Source organism: Ranitomeya variabilis, chromosome 7 (genome assembly GCF_051348905.1).
Source record: "Ranitomeya variabilis isolate aRanVar5 chromosome 7, aRanVar5.hap1, whole genome shotgun sequence".
NCBI lineage: Eukaryota > Metazoa > Chordata > Amphibia > Anura > Dendrobatidae > Ranitomeya > Ranitomeya variabilis.
In genome coordinates, this window is record NC_135238.1 from 11,407,235 (window position 1) to 11,427,064 (window position 19,830).

Consider the following 19,830-nt stretch of genomic DNA (forward strand, 5'->3'; position numbering starts at 1 on the left):
GGTTTTCCTCCTGATGCGAGTAACACGTGGCGGTGTTTTCCTCATCATACATTTCATAGACAATCTTTATTAATGACTTTTATTTACAATACATTAAGTAATTTCCCAATAATCTCCCCGCCGGTCACTCATTTGGCTTCTTCTTCTTCAGACGTGACTGCAGCTCCTGCATCATCTGGGGGTGCGGGATCCCGAACCTGTCCATGTAGAGAGAGGAGGATCGTTAGTGCTAGGCCTATGTTCCCCCATCATATTATTCCTAGCTGGGGTATGGGGGGGACTTGGTGGACTTTATGCCTTGGTTAGATCCCAGTAGGGTTTCCCCCGATGGTGTTGATTGCTGGAAGCCGTACAGGGAATTTTACAGCCCTCAATGTCATTACAGAAGTTACGATTTTCACTGTTTGTCAGCGTCCAGATGAAAATATGAAATTGTTTTTTCTCTACTTTGGGCTGAGGATTCAATCTGAAACTAATGGTGGCATACCCCTCAATATCCCCTTCCACCCCAAATATAGTCCTTGCACCCATTCCCATATCGAAGGTTCCCAATTCCTTCCCTGTCACCAGTTCTAGGACTTCTGTTATACTGGCATTACACGCACACATCAGGAGTCTCAGAACTTTTGTAGCGGAACCCTATGAGATCCTTCCACGATCTGTAATGTCTACTCTCTAGCGATCCTTACCCAGCGTGCCTTGGTATTCCCTTCTTGGGCTTGATAAGGATCTCCTCTGCTTCAGCAGACTTCTCTTCCTTCTTTTCTTCTGTAGGATGTGATACGGCAGGAGCCATTGGAAATATTGGCAATTTTCCTGGAAATATTGGTACTCCCATTGGCCGAGGCCTGGGCATTGGCTGCGGTGGTTCGACGGGTTCACTCTCTGATGGAACTTGGCGCTGCCCCTGCTTACGCCGAATGGATGTTTTTCTACGTAGCTGCACGCGGCTCTTTTGGGCGCTGATGTCCAGTGTATTATGAGGAAACTATAGGCAAAAAAAAATTGGACAACCACATTATATAAGGCTCACCATGTCTGAAATCTGTCTATATAAAGAATCATCTTCACTTTACAGCATGCTGTAAACACTATGTAGTCAAAACAGATAAATGGCCAACACTTACCAGACTGTTGTCAATGTCATCGTCTTCCTCCACACTCGGTTCCTTCATTGCTCCTCTGAGATCTACTAGAGGTTTCTCTTGGTCTTCATTCATTTCCACATGGGTTGGTGGCTCTATTAGTTTTGGAGGTTTGTCGGTGAGAATTGTGATGACTTGCTCGTTTTGATCTGAATACAAGGCTTTGTCGCTAGAAAGCTGTTCCTCGCCTTCCACCGATTCTTTCTTGATATGATCCATACTTGGAGGTAACCTGAGCTCTAAGTCTGATGAACCAAAATGTGCTGATTCTGATAATTCATTGATATCAACACTAGCGATGTCTTCAGTATGATGGGTCACTATGGACAAAGTTGGATGAGAAGAATCTTGCTCAGGGAGTTTCTTGTCCAGATCATTACCAGGTTCTGAAGGACCTAACTTTTGGTTCATCTCCTCAGAATCTTCCTTTTCTTCTTTTGTAATAGACTTTATGAAGAGGTCTTCTCCAGCAACTTCATTGGCTTCTACGGTAGACATACTTGTTGAGACTTCCACTGAGTAATCTGAGGTAGTCACAGACTGAATTTCAGATAAAAGGTCCATTTCTTTGGGTTCATCATCTACCAGTAGTACATTTACATTTTCTTCTGCAGTACTGACAATGCCCAAACCAACGTGAGATTCTTCAATGAAAATTGGAGATGAACAGTTGGGTTGATTTTCTTCAGGCTCTTGGCTATGCACAAAACTGGATCCAAGTGCTTCTGCATGACAGATATCTGAGGTGTCATTCTGGTTCTTCGGCGGTTCATCTGGAATAACATTATCTGGAATAATATCAACTTGAACAGTATGAGCTTTACACATGTCCAATATGTCTTCTTTACCAGAACTAGAGACAACGCTAATGACATCTGTTGTGTGATCTGTTGTCTTGACTGAGTGAAGGTCTGATAGGAGAACACCTTCATCTAGAAAATGTTCTGAGGTAGATTCCAAAATTATGTCAATGTATTTGACAATAGATCCACTTTCGGTATGAATCACAGGCTCATGGACTTCAAGATTTCCAAATTGTTTTCTAAATGTATCATCCATAGTTTCGGAAGGTTGATTTTCCTCTTTCCTATCTTCCTTATTTTCTGAAGTCTTCTCCACTGTGTGGTCAGGGATAAGGTCCTTCTCCTGTTCATCCGTAATAAAATTATCTAGAATATCAACTGGAACAGATGATTCAACCAGTATATCACGAGCTTTACGTGTGTCCAATATGTCTTCTTTACCAGTACTAGAGATAACGCTAATGACATCTGTTGTGTGATCTGTCTTCTTGACTGAGTGAAGATCTGATAAGAGAACACCTTCATCTTGAGAATGCTCTGCGGTAGATCCCAATATTGTGTCAATGTAATCGGCAATAGATCCAGTTTCTGTATGAATTACAGGCTCATAGACTTCAAGATTCCCAAATTGTTTTCTAAATGTATCATCTATAGTTTCGGAAGGTTGACTTTCTTCTTTGCTTTCTGAAGTCTCCTCCGCTGTGTGGTCAGGGATAAGGTCATTGCAAATTTCTGATGAAGGATCAATTTCTTTTGAGAGAACATTTTCCGTCTCAGTCAATACATTATTAAATTCAGTAGCTTCTACCTGAGTATTGGTGACAATAATGGAAGAATAACGATGTTCTTCAAATGAATGTTCAAGATCTATAATGGATCCAGGTCCAGATGAAAAACACATTTCGGGGTAATTCTCCTTAGCTTGGTGTTCGGAAAAAATATCTATAACGATTGGATCATCAGATTGACCACCATCTTCCAACCATTTATCTGACACATCTACATTCATAGGAGACTCATTGACTTCATCAGATAGGTTCATATTGGATAAAAGATCATCACCTTCTTCCAATGTTTCAGAATATAATTTCAAGGTGGATGCTTCGATTACTTCATTGTTGTCCTCAGCAGGAGCTAAAGAATCTAATAAAATCTTTGGCTCCTTGACCCTATCTGGAAATTGATCTCCTAATTGTCCATTTGATGTTTCATCTAGTGTAACAAAAGGTTGATCTTCTTCTGCTTGTGCATCTTCCTTTTTATTTTCTGATATCTCAGTGACAGCAATTTCCATGGAAGAATAATATTCTTCCTTTAATACTTGCTCCGGTTTTATTAGTGATCTACGATCTTCTGAAAGATGGAGACCAGGACTATGTTCTTCAGAGCTTTCATGCTCTGCAGTAATTTTCTCTGAAAAGATCTCAGCAATAGTTTCCTCATTAGAATAACTTACATCTTCCACCTCTGTATCTGACTGACCTACATTAATAGTAGTCACAATCACTTCCACAGAAGTGTCCATATTCGATAAATGGTCATCACCTCCTTCAACTGTATCAGAATATGATTCAGAGCTGGATCCTACGATCACTTCATTGTTAACTTCAGTTGGAGATCCAGTATCTAATACAATCTCCAATTCCTTGACACTATCTAGAATTTGATCTCCTAATTTTCCATTTGAAAATAACAGAATAACAGAAGATTGATCTTCTCCTATTTCCCCATCTTCTTCCTTATTTTCTGAGATCTCTACTGAGGTATCTTTGATGTCCAAACCAATATCAGAAACTTCTATCGTGGTCTCAGAGGCAGCAATACAAATAGAGGAATTATCATCTTCCTCAAAAGTCTGCACAGATTGTATAAGGGATCCAAGTTCTTCTGAAAGATGGAGACCAAGACTACTTTTTTCAGCGTTTTTGTGTTCCAACGTTTCTTCATTAGCTTGACCTACATCGTCCACTCCTTTATCTAACTGACCTTCACTCCTAGTAATTTCCAAGACTTCTGCAGGATGATACATTGACATCACTGAATGATGTTCACATAAGATATTCTTGTCCAAGATTACTTCAGAGTGGTTGAGAGTTCCACTGTCCAATGAAATCTCCAGTTCCTTGACTCTTTCTAGAGATTGAGCATCATCTGAAGTCAGAGAAGTTTGAATTTCTTCTGGCAGATCTTCTGAGATCTTGTCCATTGAGTGACCTGGCATGACCATATGTTGGAGATCTAAATTTTTAATGACATTGTCAATTTGGAATTTTGATTCTGCTGTATCTTCTAGAAAATTGCCTTCTGTAGAAACACTGTGAGAGATCTCTGATCTAGATTCGGCCTCAGATACAATAAGGCCATTGGCTTTGGTTGCATTTTCACCTGAGAAAATAACTTTCTGATTGGGTTGTCCTCCCACTCCATCTTTAGAGTGGACTTCACGTTCAGATTCCTCGCAAGGTAGCTGCTCAGATGATTCCTTTGCGTTCCCTGTAGGATCTTTTGGTGCCCCTGCCTCCTCAATGCTCTCACTGTAGATAACGAGGCCATCATTTTGATAACTTTCTCGTTTATACCACATATAATCATCCATTTCCTGTATCTGGTATTCCTCCTTCACTCTCATATGTTCTTCTAATTGATCAGTTAGAGGCCTAATTTCTCCGAAATCTCCTACATCGTGATATTGCTTCCCAGCCATGACTTCTTCATTTTGAGCCTCAGTCATCATGGGGTGGTTTATTCCTACAGATCCTTCACTGCTTCCTTCTGATGGATCTTCTGCTGTTTGGACATTGTCAATATTTGATAAGTCTGTTGATAGACGTCTCTCTGATTCAATGCTGATGGTGTCATCTTGTATTTGATCATATTTGGATGTATCCAGCTTTTGGACAGATGTTTGCATGTCTTGTCCATCTGGTGTATACACTAAAACTGTAGACTCACTTGGTCCAGGTTCACCATCCAGTCTGGCCTCATGTAAATATAATTTATCAGTCATCGGTATTATTCCTCCTTCGGTTGAGTCTTCTTCCACCAACGGGCAGCACGATAGCTGAAGCAGTTTCTGTTTGCTATTAGTATCTTTACTATCTTCTTCTGGATGGACCTGTTGTTTCATTGATTCTGCGTCTTCATGTAAAAAGAGATCCACCTTGATTTCTTCACTTGACTGACTTTCATCCTCCAGAGGTTCTGTAACGTTGAGCTCTGTAAAATGTGATCCTTCTTGGTTTGAAGGATCTGAGACAATCTCATAACTTTTCTCTAAAGGACCATCAATCATATCAAACCTCTGCATACTTTCTCCATGATCATATTCCACCTCACAATCTACATCTGAATGAGATAGGTTAGCATGTAAGGTAGGCATTGAGTTTTTGTTTTGTTCCTCTTCACTATCCTTCATCTCTTCAACAGTGCGAACGTCATTGGAAAGTTCCCCCAATGACATTTTATTTGGAAATCTATTGGCGGTCTCCTCTGATTGCAAGCCTAAAGTCACGCTCTGGTAGGTCACGTCACCTATGGATTTACATGTCTCTTCATCTGCATGTGTTGACACTTCAAGCCCATCGTAACATACAGAGCTTCCCGCATGCAGTAGCTTCACCTGATCTCTCTCAGTGTTTGGATCCATCGTGGCTGTCTCAATAACTTGGTTGCTACTTATTAATCCAATCGTCTCTTCTTTATCAATTGGTAATTCACCTGATTCTGGTCTCGGGTGTAAGTTTGGTGGGAGTTCAGTGTATTTAGTGGTGGGTTCCAGCGCCCCCTCAATATTTATACAGATAATATCCTCTGATATCTGTTCCCGTTCTTCAATACTGGGGGAGAAGTGAACTCTTCTTCTCATCTTCTCAACTCTCTGACCTTGTTCAGTAGGTTGACTGTCTTCTACTAAAGTGGAAACACTGCTAACCTCATCTGACCGATCCTTCTCTTCTGAGCCAAGTTCCTTCACCTCCAAATTACAGTGTAACGCTAGACGAACAGCCGTCTCATGAAGATGTTCCCAAGTCTTCCTTGCCTCTTCTCCTTGATCACTAGGAGACTTGTCTTCTGCGCTGACTGGTGTAACCAACTTTTTATGTTGTCTTTTGAGATCTGGTACATCCAAGTCATCATATTCCATCATGAGTGGAGTAGCTAAAACATCTTCGTTTGGTTCCTGGTCAAGTTTTTCTGATGTCACGGTCAGATGACAAATTGTAGCTTCTTCTGAGATTTCTTGAATAGTTATAGTCCTCCCTAGACTTGGAGAAGTCACGTTACTAACAGAATTTTCTTTAATTTCAAAATCTAAGTTGCTCCTGGGAACTTGATCTCTATTAGTCAAAACCTCGTGTTCCTGATAAGTCATTGGTTCTAGGTCCCTCAACAAATATTCAAGCCTTGAAATAGATTTTTTCTCCATCTTGATCCTTAATTGTTCTTCAGACACAAGTGCTTCTTGATTTGCCTTCTGCACCTCTTCAATGATGACTGCTTGGGCTTCACTGTGTAGGAATTCGCCTTCTGATTTTGGTGGCTTCAGATCATCTGTGGTGGTGGCTTTGCTGTGGCTTTCATCTTGGTGACTGAAGGTATCATTGGCATCACTAATTGTATGATGATAGTCAAGATGTTTTCTTTCTACATTTTCCTTCCGATGTCTGACCGCTGTCTCCTGTGCTTGGCTCTCAACATCTGAGGTTGGAAATAAGAACATATGAAGGTCACCAACCTATGTAGAAAATTAGATGACATGTTTAAGGACAGCGAGGCAACCCCTGTTACAGCTTAGGGTTATTACCTTGCGTTCCCTGATGAAGATATATTACTTTATGACATGGGTGAGAACATTTATTCACTTATTTTTTCTTTACAAGGTTTACCTTGCTGGATCATCTTCATACTCTCCTCCGTGGCCTCCAGAACGGCTTCTTCTGACGACACATCTGGAGCTAAGGTCATCTGATCTGTACCCTGTTCGAAGACGAAACCAGTTGAAATGAACAAGGTACAAGAATGATAGTTGTGTAGAAGGCCATGTATAAACTGGAAACACTGAGGTTAGAGCAGGGACGATCAGTCATAGAAGGGGGGTCTCTCTGCAAGATCAGGATGTGGACCTTCAGGAGTGCAATGGTTCTTTACTTGGATGTGGGATTGGGCACCATTACCTTGCGTCGCTGCACAGGTTGCACCAATTTCTTGTCCTGCTCCGTGTTAGATGCAATGATCTGCAGAGAAGTCACTAATGTAATAATCTGCAAACCAGACTAACATCGGTCGGAAGGTAGAGGAGACAGAGCAATGTGGTGGTGACCTGAAATTTCTATTATTATTAAGTTGCCGCATAAAGAAAGAGGAAGATGCCTTGAAGGAAAACTGTGGTCTCTGCCCGCTCCTCACATGTTCCTGCTCACCATTGTGTTATCTCCACTTCCATCATTAGAAAACTCTCTTATTTCCCCAGATGCATCACAGAGAGATTCCTGACCACTGCCACTGCTGACCTCACTTCCCTCCCCAGAAGGATCCTACATCTTACATGTTCTCTGTGTAATAAAGACACTTCCTCCTCTCAGCCGCTGCTCAAATCTGGTCCCGTGTTCAGTCACATCATCGGAGGCAGGAGAAAACTGTAAGGGTACAGCCATCATACTACTGCTAATACATCCTGTACCTGTATGATACTACAGAGCTGCACTCACTATTCTGCTGGTGCAGTCACTGTGTACATACATTACATTACTGATCCTGAGTTATATCCTGTATTATACCCCAGAACTGCACTCACTATTCTGCTGGTGCAGTCACTGTGTACATACATTACATTACTGATCCTGAGTTACATCCTGTATTATACCCCAGAGCTGCACTCACTATTCTGCTGGTGCAGTCACTGTGTACAGCCATTACATTACTGATCCTGAGTTACATCCTGTATTATACCCCAGAGCTGCACTCACTATTCTGCTGGTGCAGTCACTGTGTACATACATTACATTACTGATCCTGAGTTACATCCTGTATTATACCCCAGAGCTGCACTCACTATTCTGCTGGTGCAGTCACTGTGTACATACATTACATTACTGATCCTGAGTTACCTCCTGTATTATACTCCAGAGCTGCACTCACTATTCTGCTGGTGCAGTCACTGTGTACATACATTACATTACTGATCCTGAGTTACATCCTGTATTATACTCCAGAGCTGCACTCACTATTCTGCTGGTGCAGTCACTGTGTACATACATTACTGATCCTGAGTTACATCCTGTATTATACTCCAGAGCTGCACTCACTATTCTGCTGGTGCAGTCACTGTGTACATACATTACATTACTGATCCTGAGTTACCTCCTGTATTATACTCCAGAGCTGCACTCACTATTCTGCTGGTGCAGTCACTGTGCACATATATTACCTTACTGATCCTGAGTTACATCCTGTATTATACCCCAGAGCTGCACTCACTATTCTGCTGGTGCAGTCACTGTGTACATACATTACATTACTGATCCTGAGTTACCTCCTGTATTATACCCCAGAGCTGCACTCACTATTCTGCTGGTGCAGTCACTGTGTACATACATTACATTACTGATCCTGAGTTACATCATGTATTATACCCCAGAGCTGCACTCACTATTCTGCTGGTGCAGTCACTGTGTACATACATTACATTACTGATCCTGAGTTACCTCCTGTATTATACCCCAGAGCTGCACTCACTATTCTGCTGGTGCAGTCACTGTGTACATACATTACATTACTGATCCTGAGTTACATCATGTATTATACCCCAGAGCTGCACTCACTATTCTGCTGGTGCAGTCACTGTGTACATACATTACATTACTGATCCTGAGTTACATCATGTATTATACCCCAGAGCTGCACTCACTATTCTGCTGGTGCAGTCACTGTGTACATACATTACATTACTGATCCTGAGTTACCTCCTGTATTATACCCCAGAGCTGCACTCACTATTCTGCTGGTGCAGTCACTGTGTACATACATTATATTACTGATCCTGAGTTACTGTTATGACCCCAATGGCAGAGGGTCTCAGGAAATAATACCAAGTCTGCAAACACAAAAAACCAGCTCATAGGGCAGTGGTAACTGGGCTGACCATATATCTAATCCTAGCACCACAAATAGAAGCAGCCGGGGAACGTGCCTACGTTGGTTCTAGACGTCTCGCGCCAGCCGGAGAACTAACTAACCCTAGAAGGGAAAAGAAAGACCTTTCTTGCCTCCAGAGAAAAGACCCCAAAAGTTGGATACAAGCCCCCAACAAATAATAACGGTGAGGTAAGAGGAAAAGACAAACATAAGCATGAGCTAGGTATTTAGCAAAGAGAGGCCCACTAGCTAATAGCAGAATATAGTAAGATGACTTATATGGTCAGCAAAAACCCTATTAAAATATCCACGCTGGATATTCAAGAACCCCCGAACCGACTAACGGCTGGGGGGAGAACACCAGCCCCCTAGAGCTTCCAGCAAGGTCAGAAATCACATTTAGTACAAGCTGGACAAAAATAGGAGCAAAGCAAATAACTCAAAAAACAAAGAAGCAAGACTTAGCTTAATTTTGCAAGAGCCAGGACCAGCAGACAGGAGCAACAGAAGGATCTGATTACAACGATGCCAGGCACTGGACTAAGGATCCAGGAAGTTAATATAGCGACACCCCTGGACTAACGACCCAGGTGAGTTCCAAACTGAAGAAAGACAATCCCAGAGTCATACCACTAGTGACTACAAGAGGGAGCCAAAAAGTCAATTCACAACAGTACCCCCCCCCCTTAAGGAGGGGTCACCGAACCCTCACCAAGACCACCAGGGCGATCAGGATGAGCAGCGTGAAAGGCACGAACTAAATCGGCCGCATGCACATCCGAAGGAACCACCCAGGAATTATCCTCCTGACCATAGCCCTTCCACTTGACCAGATACTGAAGCCTCCGCCTGGAGAGACGAGAATCCAAGATCTTCTCCACCACGTACTCCAACTCGCCCTCAACCAACACCGGAGCAGGAGGCTCAACAGAAGGAACCACAGGTACAACGTACCGCCGCAACAAAGACCTATGGAACACGTTGTGAATAGCAAACGACACAGGAAGATCCAAGCGAAAGGACACAGGATTAAGGATTTCCAATATCTTGTAAGGACCGATGAAGCGAGGCTTAAATTTAGGAGAGGAGACCTTCATAGGAACAAATCGAGAAGACAGCCATACCAAATCCCCAACACGAAGTCGGGGACCCACACCGCGGCGGCGGTTGGCAAAACGCTGAGCCTTCTCTTGTGACAACTTTAAGTTGTCCACCACATGATTCCAGATCTGCTGCAACCTATCCACCACAGAATCTACCCCAGGACAGTCAGAAGGCTCCACATGTCCCGAGGAAAAACGAGGATGGAAACCAGAGTTGCAAAAAAATGGCGAAACCAATGTAGCGGAACTAGCCCGATTATTAAGGGCAAACTCAGCCAATGGCAAGAAGGTCACCCAGTCATCCTGATCCGCAGAAACAAAACACCTCAAATAAGCCTCCAGAGTCTGATTAGTTCGCTCCGTTTGTCCATTAGTCTGAGGATGAAAGGCAGACGAAAACGACAACTCAATGCCCATCCTAGCACAAAAGGATCGCCAGAACCTGGAAACAAACTGGGATCCTCTGTCAGACACGATATTCTCAGGAATGCCGTGTAAACGAACCACATTCTGAAAGAACACAGGAACCAGATCGGAAGAGGAAGGCAGCTTAGGCAAAGGTACCAAATGGACCATCTTAGAAAAGCGATCACATACCACCCAGATGACAGACATGCCCTGAGACACCGGGAGATCCGAAATGAAATCCATGGAAATGTGTGTCCAAGGCCTCTTCGGGACAGGCAAGGGCAAGAGCAACCCGCTGGCACGCGAACAGCAAGGCTTAGCTCGAGCACAAGTCCCACAGGACTGCACAAACGACCGCACATCCCGTGACAAGGAAGGCCACCAAAAGGACCTAGCCACCAGATCTCTGGTGCCAAAAATTCCCGGATGCCCTGCCAACACCGAGGAATAAACCTCGGAAATGACTCTGCTGGTCCACTTATCAGGAACAAACAGTCTGTCAGGTGGACAAGAGTCAGGTCTACCAGCCTGAAATCTCTGCAACACACGTCGCAAATCTGGAGAAATGGCTGACAAGATAACTCCCTCTTTAAGAATACCAACTGGTTCTGCGACTCCCGGAGAGTCAGGCACAAAGCTCCTTGAAAGAGCATCAGCCTTCACATTCTTTGAACCTGGTAAATACGAGACCACAAAGTCAAAACGGGAGAAAAACAATGACCAGCGGGCCTGTCTAGGATTCAGGCGTTTAGCAGACTCGAGATACATCAAATTTTTGTGATCAGTCAAGACCACCACACGATGCTTAGCTCCCTCGAGCCAATGACGCCACTCCTCAAATGCCCACTTCATGGCCAACAACTCCCGATTGCCAACATCATAATTCCGCTCAGCAGGCGAAAACTTCCTCGAGAAAAAGGCACAAGGTCTCATCACAGAGCAACCAGGGCCTCTCTGCGACAAAACGGCCCCTGCCCCAATCTCAGAAGCATCCACTTCAACCTGAAAGGGAAGCGAGACATCAGGCTGGCACAAAACAGGCGCCGAAGTAAACCGGCGCTTCAACTCTTGGAAAGCTTCCACGGCTGCAGGAGCCCAGTTAGCAACATCAGAACCTTTCTTGGTCATATCCGTCAAAGGTTTAGCAATGCTAGAAAAATTAGCAATAAAACGACGGTAGAAGTTAGCAAAACCCAAGAACTTCTGAAGACTCTTAACTGACGTGGGTTGAGTCCAATCATGAATAGCTCGGACCTTGACTTGGTCCATCTCCACAGCAGAAGGGGAAAAAATAAACCCCAAAAAGGAACCTTCTGTACTCCAAAGAGGCACTTTGAGCCTTTAACAAACAAAGCATTCTCACGCAAAACCTGAAACACCATCCTGACCTGCTCTACATGCGAGTCCCAGTCATCAGAAAAAACCAGAATATCATCCAGATAAACGATCATAAATTTATCCAGATACTTCCGGAAAATATCATGCATAAAGGACTGAAACACTGAAGGAGCATTAGAGAGCCCAAAAGGCATCACCAAGTACTCAAAATGACCTTCGGGCGTATTAAACGCGGTTTTCCATTCATCTCCCTGCTTAATGCGCACAAGGTTGTACGCACCACGAAGATCTATCTTGGTGAACCACTTGGCACCTTTAATTCGGGCAAACAAGTCTGACAACAGAGGCAAAGGATACTGAAATTTAACAGTGATTTTATTCAAAAGCCGATAGTCAATACAAGGTCTCAAAGATCCGTCCTTCTTGGCCACAAAAAAGAATCCCGCACCAAGAGGGGAAGAGGAAGGACGGATATGCCCCTTCTCCAGAGATTCCTTGATATACGAACGCATTGCGGTATGCTCAGGTACAGACAGATTAAATAGTCTTCCCTTAGGAAATTTGCTACCTGGGATCAAGTCTATGGCACAGTCACAGTCCCTATGAGGAGGCAGAACACTGGACCTGGACTCGCTGAACACATCCTGATAATCAGACAAATACTCAGGAACCTCCGAAGGAGTAGAGGAAGCAATAGACACTGGCGGGGAATCACCATGAATACCCTGACAGCCCCAACTTGACACAGACATTGCCTTCCAATCCAAGACTGGATTATGAGTCTGTAACCATGGCAAACCCAAAACGACCAAATCATGCATTTTATGCAGAACAAGAAAACGAATCACCTCCCGATGTTCAGGTGTCATGCACATGGTTACCTGTGTCCAAAACTGCGGTTTATTTTCCGCCAATGGCGTAGCATCAATACCCCTCAGAGGGATAGGATTAACCAACGGCTCAAGAACAAAACCGCAGCGCTTGGCAAATGACAGATCCATAAGACTCAGGGCAGCACCTGAATCCACAAACGCCATAACAGGGTAAGAGGACAATGAGCAAATTAAAGTTACATTCTTAATGGCTTCAGAAAGGCCATTTCTGAAGTTTGCGGCCAGAGCACACTCATTCCACTGAGTAAGCACGGACCATTTCCGAAATTTTTGGCAATACACTTCAGCTTCATCCTGGCCCTGAGAAATAGCCAGCAAGGCTTTTTCTGCCTGAACCTCAAGATTGGGTTCCTCGTAAAGCAATCCAAGCGCCAGAAAAAACGCATCAATATTTGCCAATGCCGGATCTCCTGGCGCTAGCGAGAAGGCCCAATCCTGAGGGTCGCCCCGTAAAAAAGAGATAACAATTTTAACTTGCTGAGCTGAGTCTCCAGATGAACGGGGTCTCAGAGATAGAATCAATTTACAATTATCCCTGAAATTCCTAAACTTAAATCGGTCTCCAGAAAACAGTTCAGGAATAGGTATTTTAGGTTCAGACATAGGACTACTGGTAACAAAATCTTGTATGCCTTGCACACGAGCAGCAAGCTGGTCCACACTTGTAATCAAGGTCTGGATATTCATGTCTGCAGCAAGCTCAAGCCACTCAGAGGTAAAGGGGAGGAAGAGAGGAAAAAAAAAAAAAAAACTCAGAATTTCCTTTCTTATTATCCCACTTCTGCAATGCATTAAACATTCAATGTTGGCCTGGCATACTGTTATGACCCCAATGGCAGAGGGTCTCAGGAAATAATACCAAGTCTGCAAACACAAAAAACCAGCTCATAGGGCAGTGGTAACTGGGCTGACCATATATCTAATCCTAGCACCACAAATAGAAGCAGCCGGGGAACGTGCCTACGTTGGTTCTAGACGTCTCGCGCCAGCCGGAGAACTAACTAACCCTAGAAGGGAAAAGAAAGACCTTTCTTGCCTCCAGAGAAAAGACCCCAAAAGTTGGATACAAGCCCCCAACAAATAATAACGGTGAGGTAAGAGGAAAAGACAAACATAAGCATGAGCTAGGTATTTAGCAAAGAGAGGCCCACTAGCTAATAGCAGAATATAGTAAGATGACTTATATGGTCAGCAAAAACCCTATTAAAATATCCACGCTGGATATTCAAGAACCCCCGAACCGACTAACGGCCGGGGGGAGAACACCAGCCCCCTAGAGCTTCCAGCAAGGTCAGAAATCACATTTAGTACAAGCTGGACAAAAATAGGAGCAAAGCAAATAACTAAAAAAATCAAAGAAGCAAGACTTAGCTTAATTTTGCAAGAGCCAGGACCAGCAGACAGGAGCAACAGAAGGATCTGATTACAACGATGCCAGGCACTGGACTAAGGATCCAGGAAGTTAATATAGCGACACCCCTGGACTAACGACCCAGGTGAGTTCCAAACTGAAGAAAGACAATCCCAGAGTCATACCACTAGTGACCACAAGAGGGAGCCAAAAAGTCAATTCACAACAGTTACATCCTGTATTATACTCCAGAGCTGCACTCACTATTCTGCTGGTGCAGTCACTGTGTACATACATTACATTACTGATCCTGAGTTACATCCTGTATTATACTCCAGAGCTGCACTCACTATTCTGCTGGTGCAGTCACTGTGTACATACATTACATTACTGATCCTGAGTTACATCCTGTATTATACCCCAGAGCTGAACTCACTATTCTGCTGGTGCAGTCACTGTGTACATACATTACTGATCCTGAGTTACATCCTGTATTATACCCCAGAGTTGCACTCACTATTCTGCTGGTGCAGTCACTGTGTACATACATTACATTACTGATCCTGAGTTACCTCCTGTATTATACCCCAGAGCTGCACTCACTATTCTGCTGGTGCAGTCACTGTGTACATACATTACATTACTGATCGTGAGTTACATCCTGTATTATACCCCAGAGCTGCACTCACTATTCTGCTGGTGCAGTCACTGTGTACATACATTACATTACTGATCCTGAGTTACCTCCTGTATTATACTCCAGAGCTGCACTCACTATTCTGCTGGTGCAGTCACTGTGTACATACATTACTGATCCTGAGTTACATCCTGTATTATACTCCAGAGCTGCACTCACTATTCTGCTGGTGCAGTCACTGTGTACATACATTACATTACTGATCCTGAGTTACATCCTGTATTATACTCCAGAGCTGCACTCACTATTCTGCTGTTGCAGTCACTGTGTACATGCATTACATTACTGATCCTGAGTTACATCCTGTATTATACCCCAGAGCTGCACTCACTATTCTGCTGGTGCAGTCACTGTGTACATACATTACATTACTGATCCTGAGTTACCTCCTGTATTATACCCCAGAGCTGCACTCACTATTCTGCTGGTGCAGTCACTGTGTACATACATTACATTACTGACCCTGAGTTACATCCTGTATTATACTCCAGAGCTGCACTCACTATTCTGCTGGTGCAGTCACTGTGTATATACATTACATTACTGATCCTGAGTTACCTCCTGTATTATACCCCAGAGCTGCACTCACTATTCTGCTGGTGCAGTCACTGTGTACATACATTACATTACTGACCCTGAGTTACATCCTGTATTATACTCCAGAGCTGCACTCACTATTCTGCTGGTGCAGTCACTGTGTATATACATTACATTACTGACCCTGAGTTACATCCTGTATTATACTCCAGAGCTGCACTCACTATTCTGCTGGTGCAGTCACTGTGTATATACATTACATTACTGTTCCAGAGTTGTCCACAAAATCTTCTTTTTTCCAGAACATTAACCCCTTCACCCCCAAGGGTGGTTTGCACGTTAATGACCGGGCCAATTTTTACAATTCTGACCACTGTCTCTTTAAGAGGTTATAACTCTGGAACGCTTCAACGGATCCTGGTGATTCTGACATTGTTTTCTCGTGACATATTATACTTCATGATAGTGGTAAAATTTCTTTGATATTACCTGCGTTTATTTGTGAAAAAAATGGAAATTTGGCAAAAATTTTGAAAATTTCGCAATTTTCCAACTTTGAATTTTTATGCAATTAAATCACAGTGATATGTCACACAAAATACATAATAAGTAACATTTCCCACATGTCTACTTTACATCAGCACAATTTTGGAACCCAAATTTTTTTTGTTAGGGAGTTATAAGGGTTAAAATTGACCAGCAATTTCTAATTTTTACAACACCATTTTTTTTTTAGGGACCACATCTCATTTGAAGTCATTTTGAGGGGTCTATATGATAGAAAATACCCAAGTGTGACACCATTCTAAAAACTGCACCCCTCAAGGTACACAAAACCACTTTCAAGAAGTTTATTAACCCTTCAGGTGTTTCACAGGAATTTTTGGAATGTTTAAATAAAAATTAACATTTAACTTTTTTTTTTTACCCAAAATTTATTTCAGCTCCAATTTGTTTTATTTTACCAAGGGTAACAGGAGAAAATGGACCCCAAAAGTTGTTGTACAATTTGTGCTGAGTACGCTGATACCCCATATGTGGGGGTAAACCACTGTTTGGGCGCATGGCAGAGCTCGGAAGCGAAGGAGCGCCGTTTGACTTTTCAATGCAAAATTGACTGGAATTAAGATGGGACGCCATGTTGCGTTTGGAGCGCCCCTGATGTGCCTAAACATTGAAACCCCCCACAAGTGACACCATTTTGGAAAGTAGACCCCTTAAGGAACTTATCTAGATGTGTGTTGAGCACTTTGACCCAACAAGTGCTTCACAGAAGTTTATAATGCAGAGCCGTAAAAATAAAAAATCATATTTTTTCACAAAAATGATCTTTTCGCCCCCAATTTTTTATTTTCCCAAGGGTAAGAGAAGAAATTAGACCACAAAGGTTGTTGTGCAATTTGTCCTGAGTATGCCGATACCCCATATGTGGGGGTAAACGACTGTTTGGGCGCATGGCAGAGCTCGGAAGGGAAGGAGCGCCATTTGACTTTTCAATGTAAAATTGACTGGAATTAAGATGGGACGCAATGTTGCGTTTGGAGAGCCCCTGATGTGCCTAAACATTGAAACCCCCCACAAGTGACACCATTTTGGAAAGTAGACCCCCTAAGGAACTTATCTAGATGTGTTTTGAGAGCTTTGAACCCCCAAGTGTTTCACTACAGTTTATAATGCAGAGCCGTGAAAATAAAAATTCTTTATTTTTTCACAAAAATGATTTTTTAGCCCCCAGTTTTGTATTTTCCCAAGGGTAACAGGATAAATTGGACCCCAAATGTTGTTGTCCAATTTGTCCTGAGTACGCTGATACCCCATATGTGGGAGGGAACCACTGTTTGGGCGCATGGCAGAGCTCGGAAGGGAAGGAGCGCCATTTGGAATGCAGACTTAGATGGATTGGTCTGCAGGCATCACGTTGCATTTGCAGAGCCCCTGATGTACCCAAACAGTAGAAACCCCCCACAAGTGACCCCATATTGGAAACTAGACCTCCCAAGGAACTTATCTAGATGTGTTGTGAGAACTTTGAACCCCCAAGTGTTTCACTACAGTTTATATAACGCAGAGCCGTGAAAATAAAAAATATTTTTTTTTTTCCACAAATATTATTTCTAGCCCCCAGTTTTGTATTTTCCCAAGGGTAACAGGAGAAATTGGACCCCAAATGTTGTTGTCCAATTTGTCCTGAGTACGCTGATACCCCATATGTGGGGGGGAACCACTGTTTGGGCGCATGGCAGAGCTCGGAAGGGAAGGAGCGCCATTTGGAATGCAGACTTAGATGGATTGGTCTGCAGGCGTCACGTTGCATTTGCAGAGCCCCTGATGTACCCAAACAGTAGAAACCCCCCACAAGTGACCCCATATTGGAAACTAGACCCCCCAAGGAACTTATCTAGATGTGTTGTGAGAACTTTTAACCCCCAAGTGTTTCACTACAGTTTACAACGCAGAGCCGTGAAAATAAAAAATCTTTTTTTTTTCCCACAAAAATGATTTTTAGCCCCCCAAATTTATATTTTCCCAAGGGTAACGAGAACTTGGACCCCAAAAGTTTTTGTCCAATTTGTCCTGAGTACGCTGATACCCCATATGTTGGGGTAAACACCTTTTGAGGCGCACGGGAAAGCTCGGAAGGGAAGGAGCGCTGTTTTACTTTTTCAATGCAGAATTGGCTGGAATTGAGATCGGACGCCATGTTGCGTTTGGAGAGCCCCTGATGTGCCTAAACAGTGGAAACCCCCCAATTATAACTGAAACCCTAATCCAAACACACCCCTAACCCTAATCCCAATGGTAATCCTAACCACACCCCTAACCCTGACACACCCCCTAACTCTAATCCCAACCCTAATTGTAATCCAAACCCTAACCCTAACTTTAGCCTCAACCCTAACTGTAGCCTTAACCCTAACCCTAGCCCAAACCTAACCCTAGCCCCAACCCTAGCCCCAACCCTAACTTTAGCCCCAACCCTAACCCTAACTTTAGCTCCAACCCTAGCCCAACCCTAACCCTAGCCCTAACCCTAGCCCTAACCCTAAACCTAACCGTAAACCTAACCCTAACCCTAGCCCTAACTCTAGCCCTAACCCTAACCCTAGCCCTAACCCTAATGGGAAAATGGAAATAAATACATTTTTTTAATTTTTTTATTTTTCCCTAACTAAGGGGGTGATGAAGGGGGGTTTGATTTACTTTTATAGCGTTTTTTATATCGGATTTTTATGATTGGCAGCCGTCACACACTAAAAGACGCTTTTTATAGCAAAAAAGTTTTTGCGTCTCCACATTTTGAGAGCTATAATTTTTCCATATTTTGGTCCACAGAGTCATGTGAGGTCTTATTTTTTGAGGGACGAGTTGACGTTTTTATTGGTAACATTTTCGGACACATGACAGTTTTCGATCTCTTTTTATTCCGATTTTTGTGAGGCAGAATGACAAAAAAACAGCTATTCATGAATTTCTTTTTGTGGAGGCGTTTATACCGTTCCACGTTTGGTAAAATTGATAAAGCAGTTTTATTCTTCGGGTCAGTACGATTACAGCGATATCTCATTTGCATCATTTTTTTATGTTTTGGCGATTTTATACGATAAAAACTATTTTATAGAATAAATAATTATTTTGGCATCGCTTTATTCTGAGGACTATAACTTTTTTATTTTTTTGCTGATGATGCTGTATGGTGGCTCGTTTTTTGCGGGACAAGATGACGTTTTCAGCGGTACCATGGTTATTTACATACGTCCTTTTGATCACGTGTTATTCCACTTTTTGTTCGGCGGTATGATAATAAAGCGTTGTTTTTTGGCTCGTTTTTTTTTTTTCCTACGGTGTTCACTGAAGGGGTTAACTAGTGGGGCAGTTTTATAGGTTGGGTCGTTACGGATGTGGCGATACTAAATATGTGTAGTTTTATTGTTTTGGTTTTTTTAGATAAAGAAATGTATTTATGGGAATAATATATATTTTTTTCTTTATTTAGGAATTTTTTTTTTTTTTTTTTTACACATGTGGACATTTTTTTTTTAACATTTTTTCTTTGTCCCAGGGGAGACATCACAGATCGCTGATCTGACAGTTTGCATAGCACTCTATCTGACTTACAGTGCTGCAGGCTTACCAGCGCCTGCTCTGAGCAGGCACTTTGTAAGCCACCTCCCTGCAGGACCCGGATGCAGCCCCGCGGCCATTTTGGATCCGGGGCCTGCAGGGATAGGAGGTAGGAGACCCTCGCAGCAACGCGATCACATCGCGTTGCTCCGAGGGTCTCAGGGAAGCCCGCAGGGAGCCCCCTCCCTGCGCGATGCTTCCCTATACCGCCGGAACAGTGCGATCATCTTTGATCGCAGTGTGCCGGGGGTTAATGTGCCGGGTGCGGTCCGTGCCCGCTCCTGGCACATAGTGCCGGA

The 19,830-nt window shown here is 43.1% G+C and overlaps 1 protein-coding gene across 1 annotated transcript in view; it reads right to left on the bottom strand.

Annotated features, from left to right (window-relative positions):
* Positions 1-44: 44 nt before the first annotated feature.
* The window catches only part of LOC143785288 (uncharacterized), a 24,249-nt gene continuing 4,463 nt past the window's right edge, over positions 45-19,830 (bottom strand). The window contains exons 3-6 of the mRNA XM_077274035.1: positions 6,835-6,925; positions 1,128-6,646; positions 690-988; positions 45-197 (exon numbers count right to left, since the gene is read on the bottom strand). Coding sequence (XP_077130150.1) covers positions 125-197; positions 690-988; positions 1,128-6,646; positions 6,835-6,925 — 5,982 coding nt within the window. The 3' untranslated portion in view covers positions 45-124. The remainder of the gene's footprint in view (positions 198-689; positions 989-1,127; positions 6,647-6,834; positions 6,926-19,830) is intronic.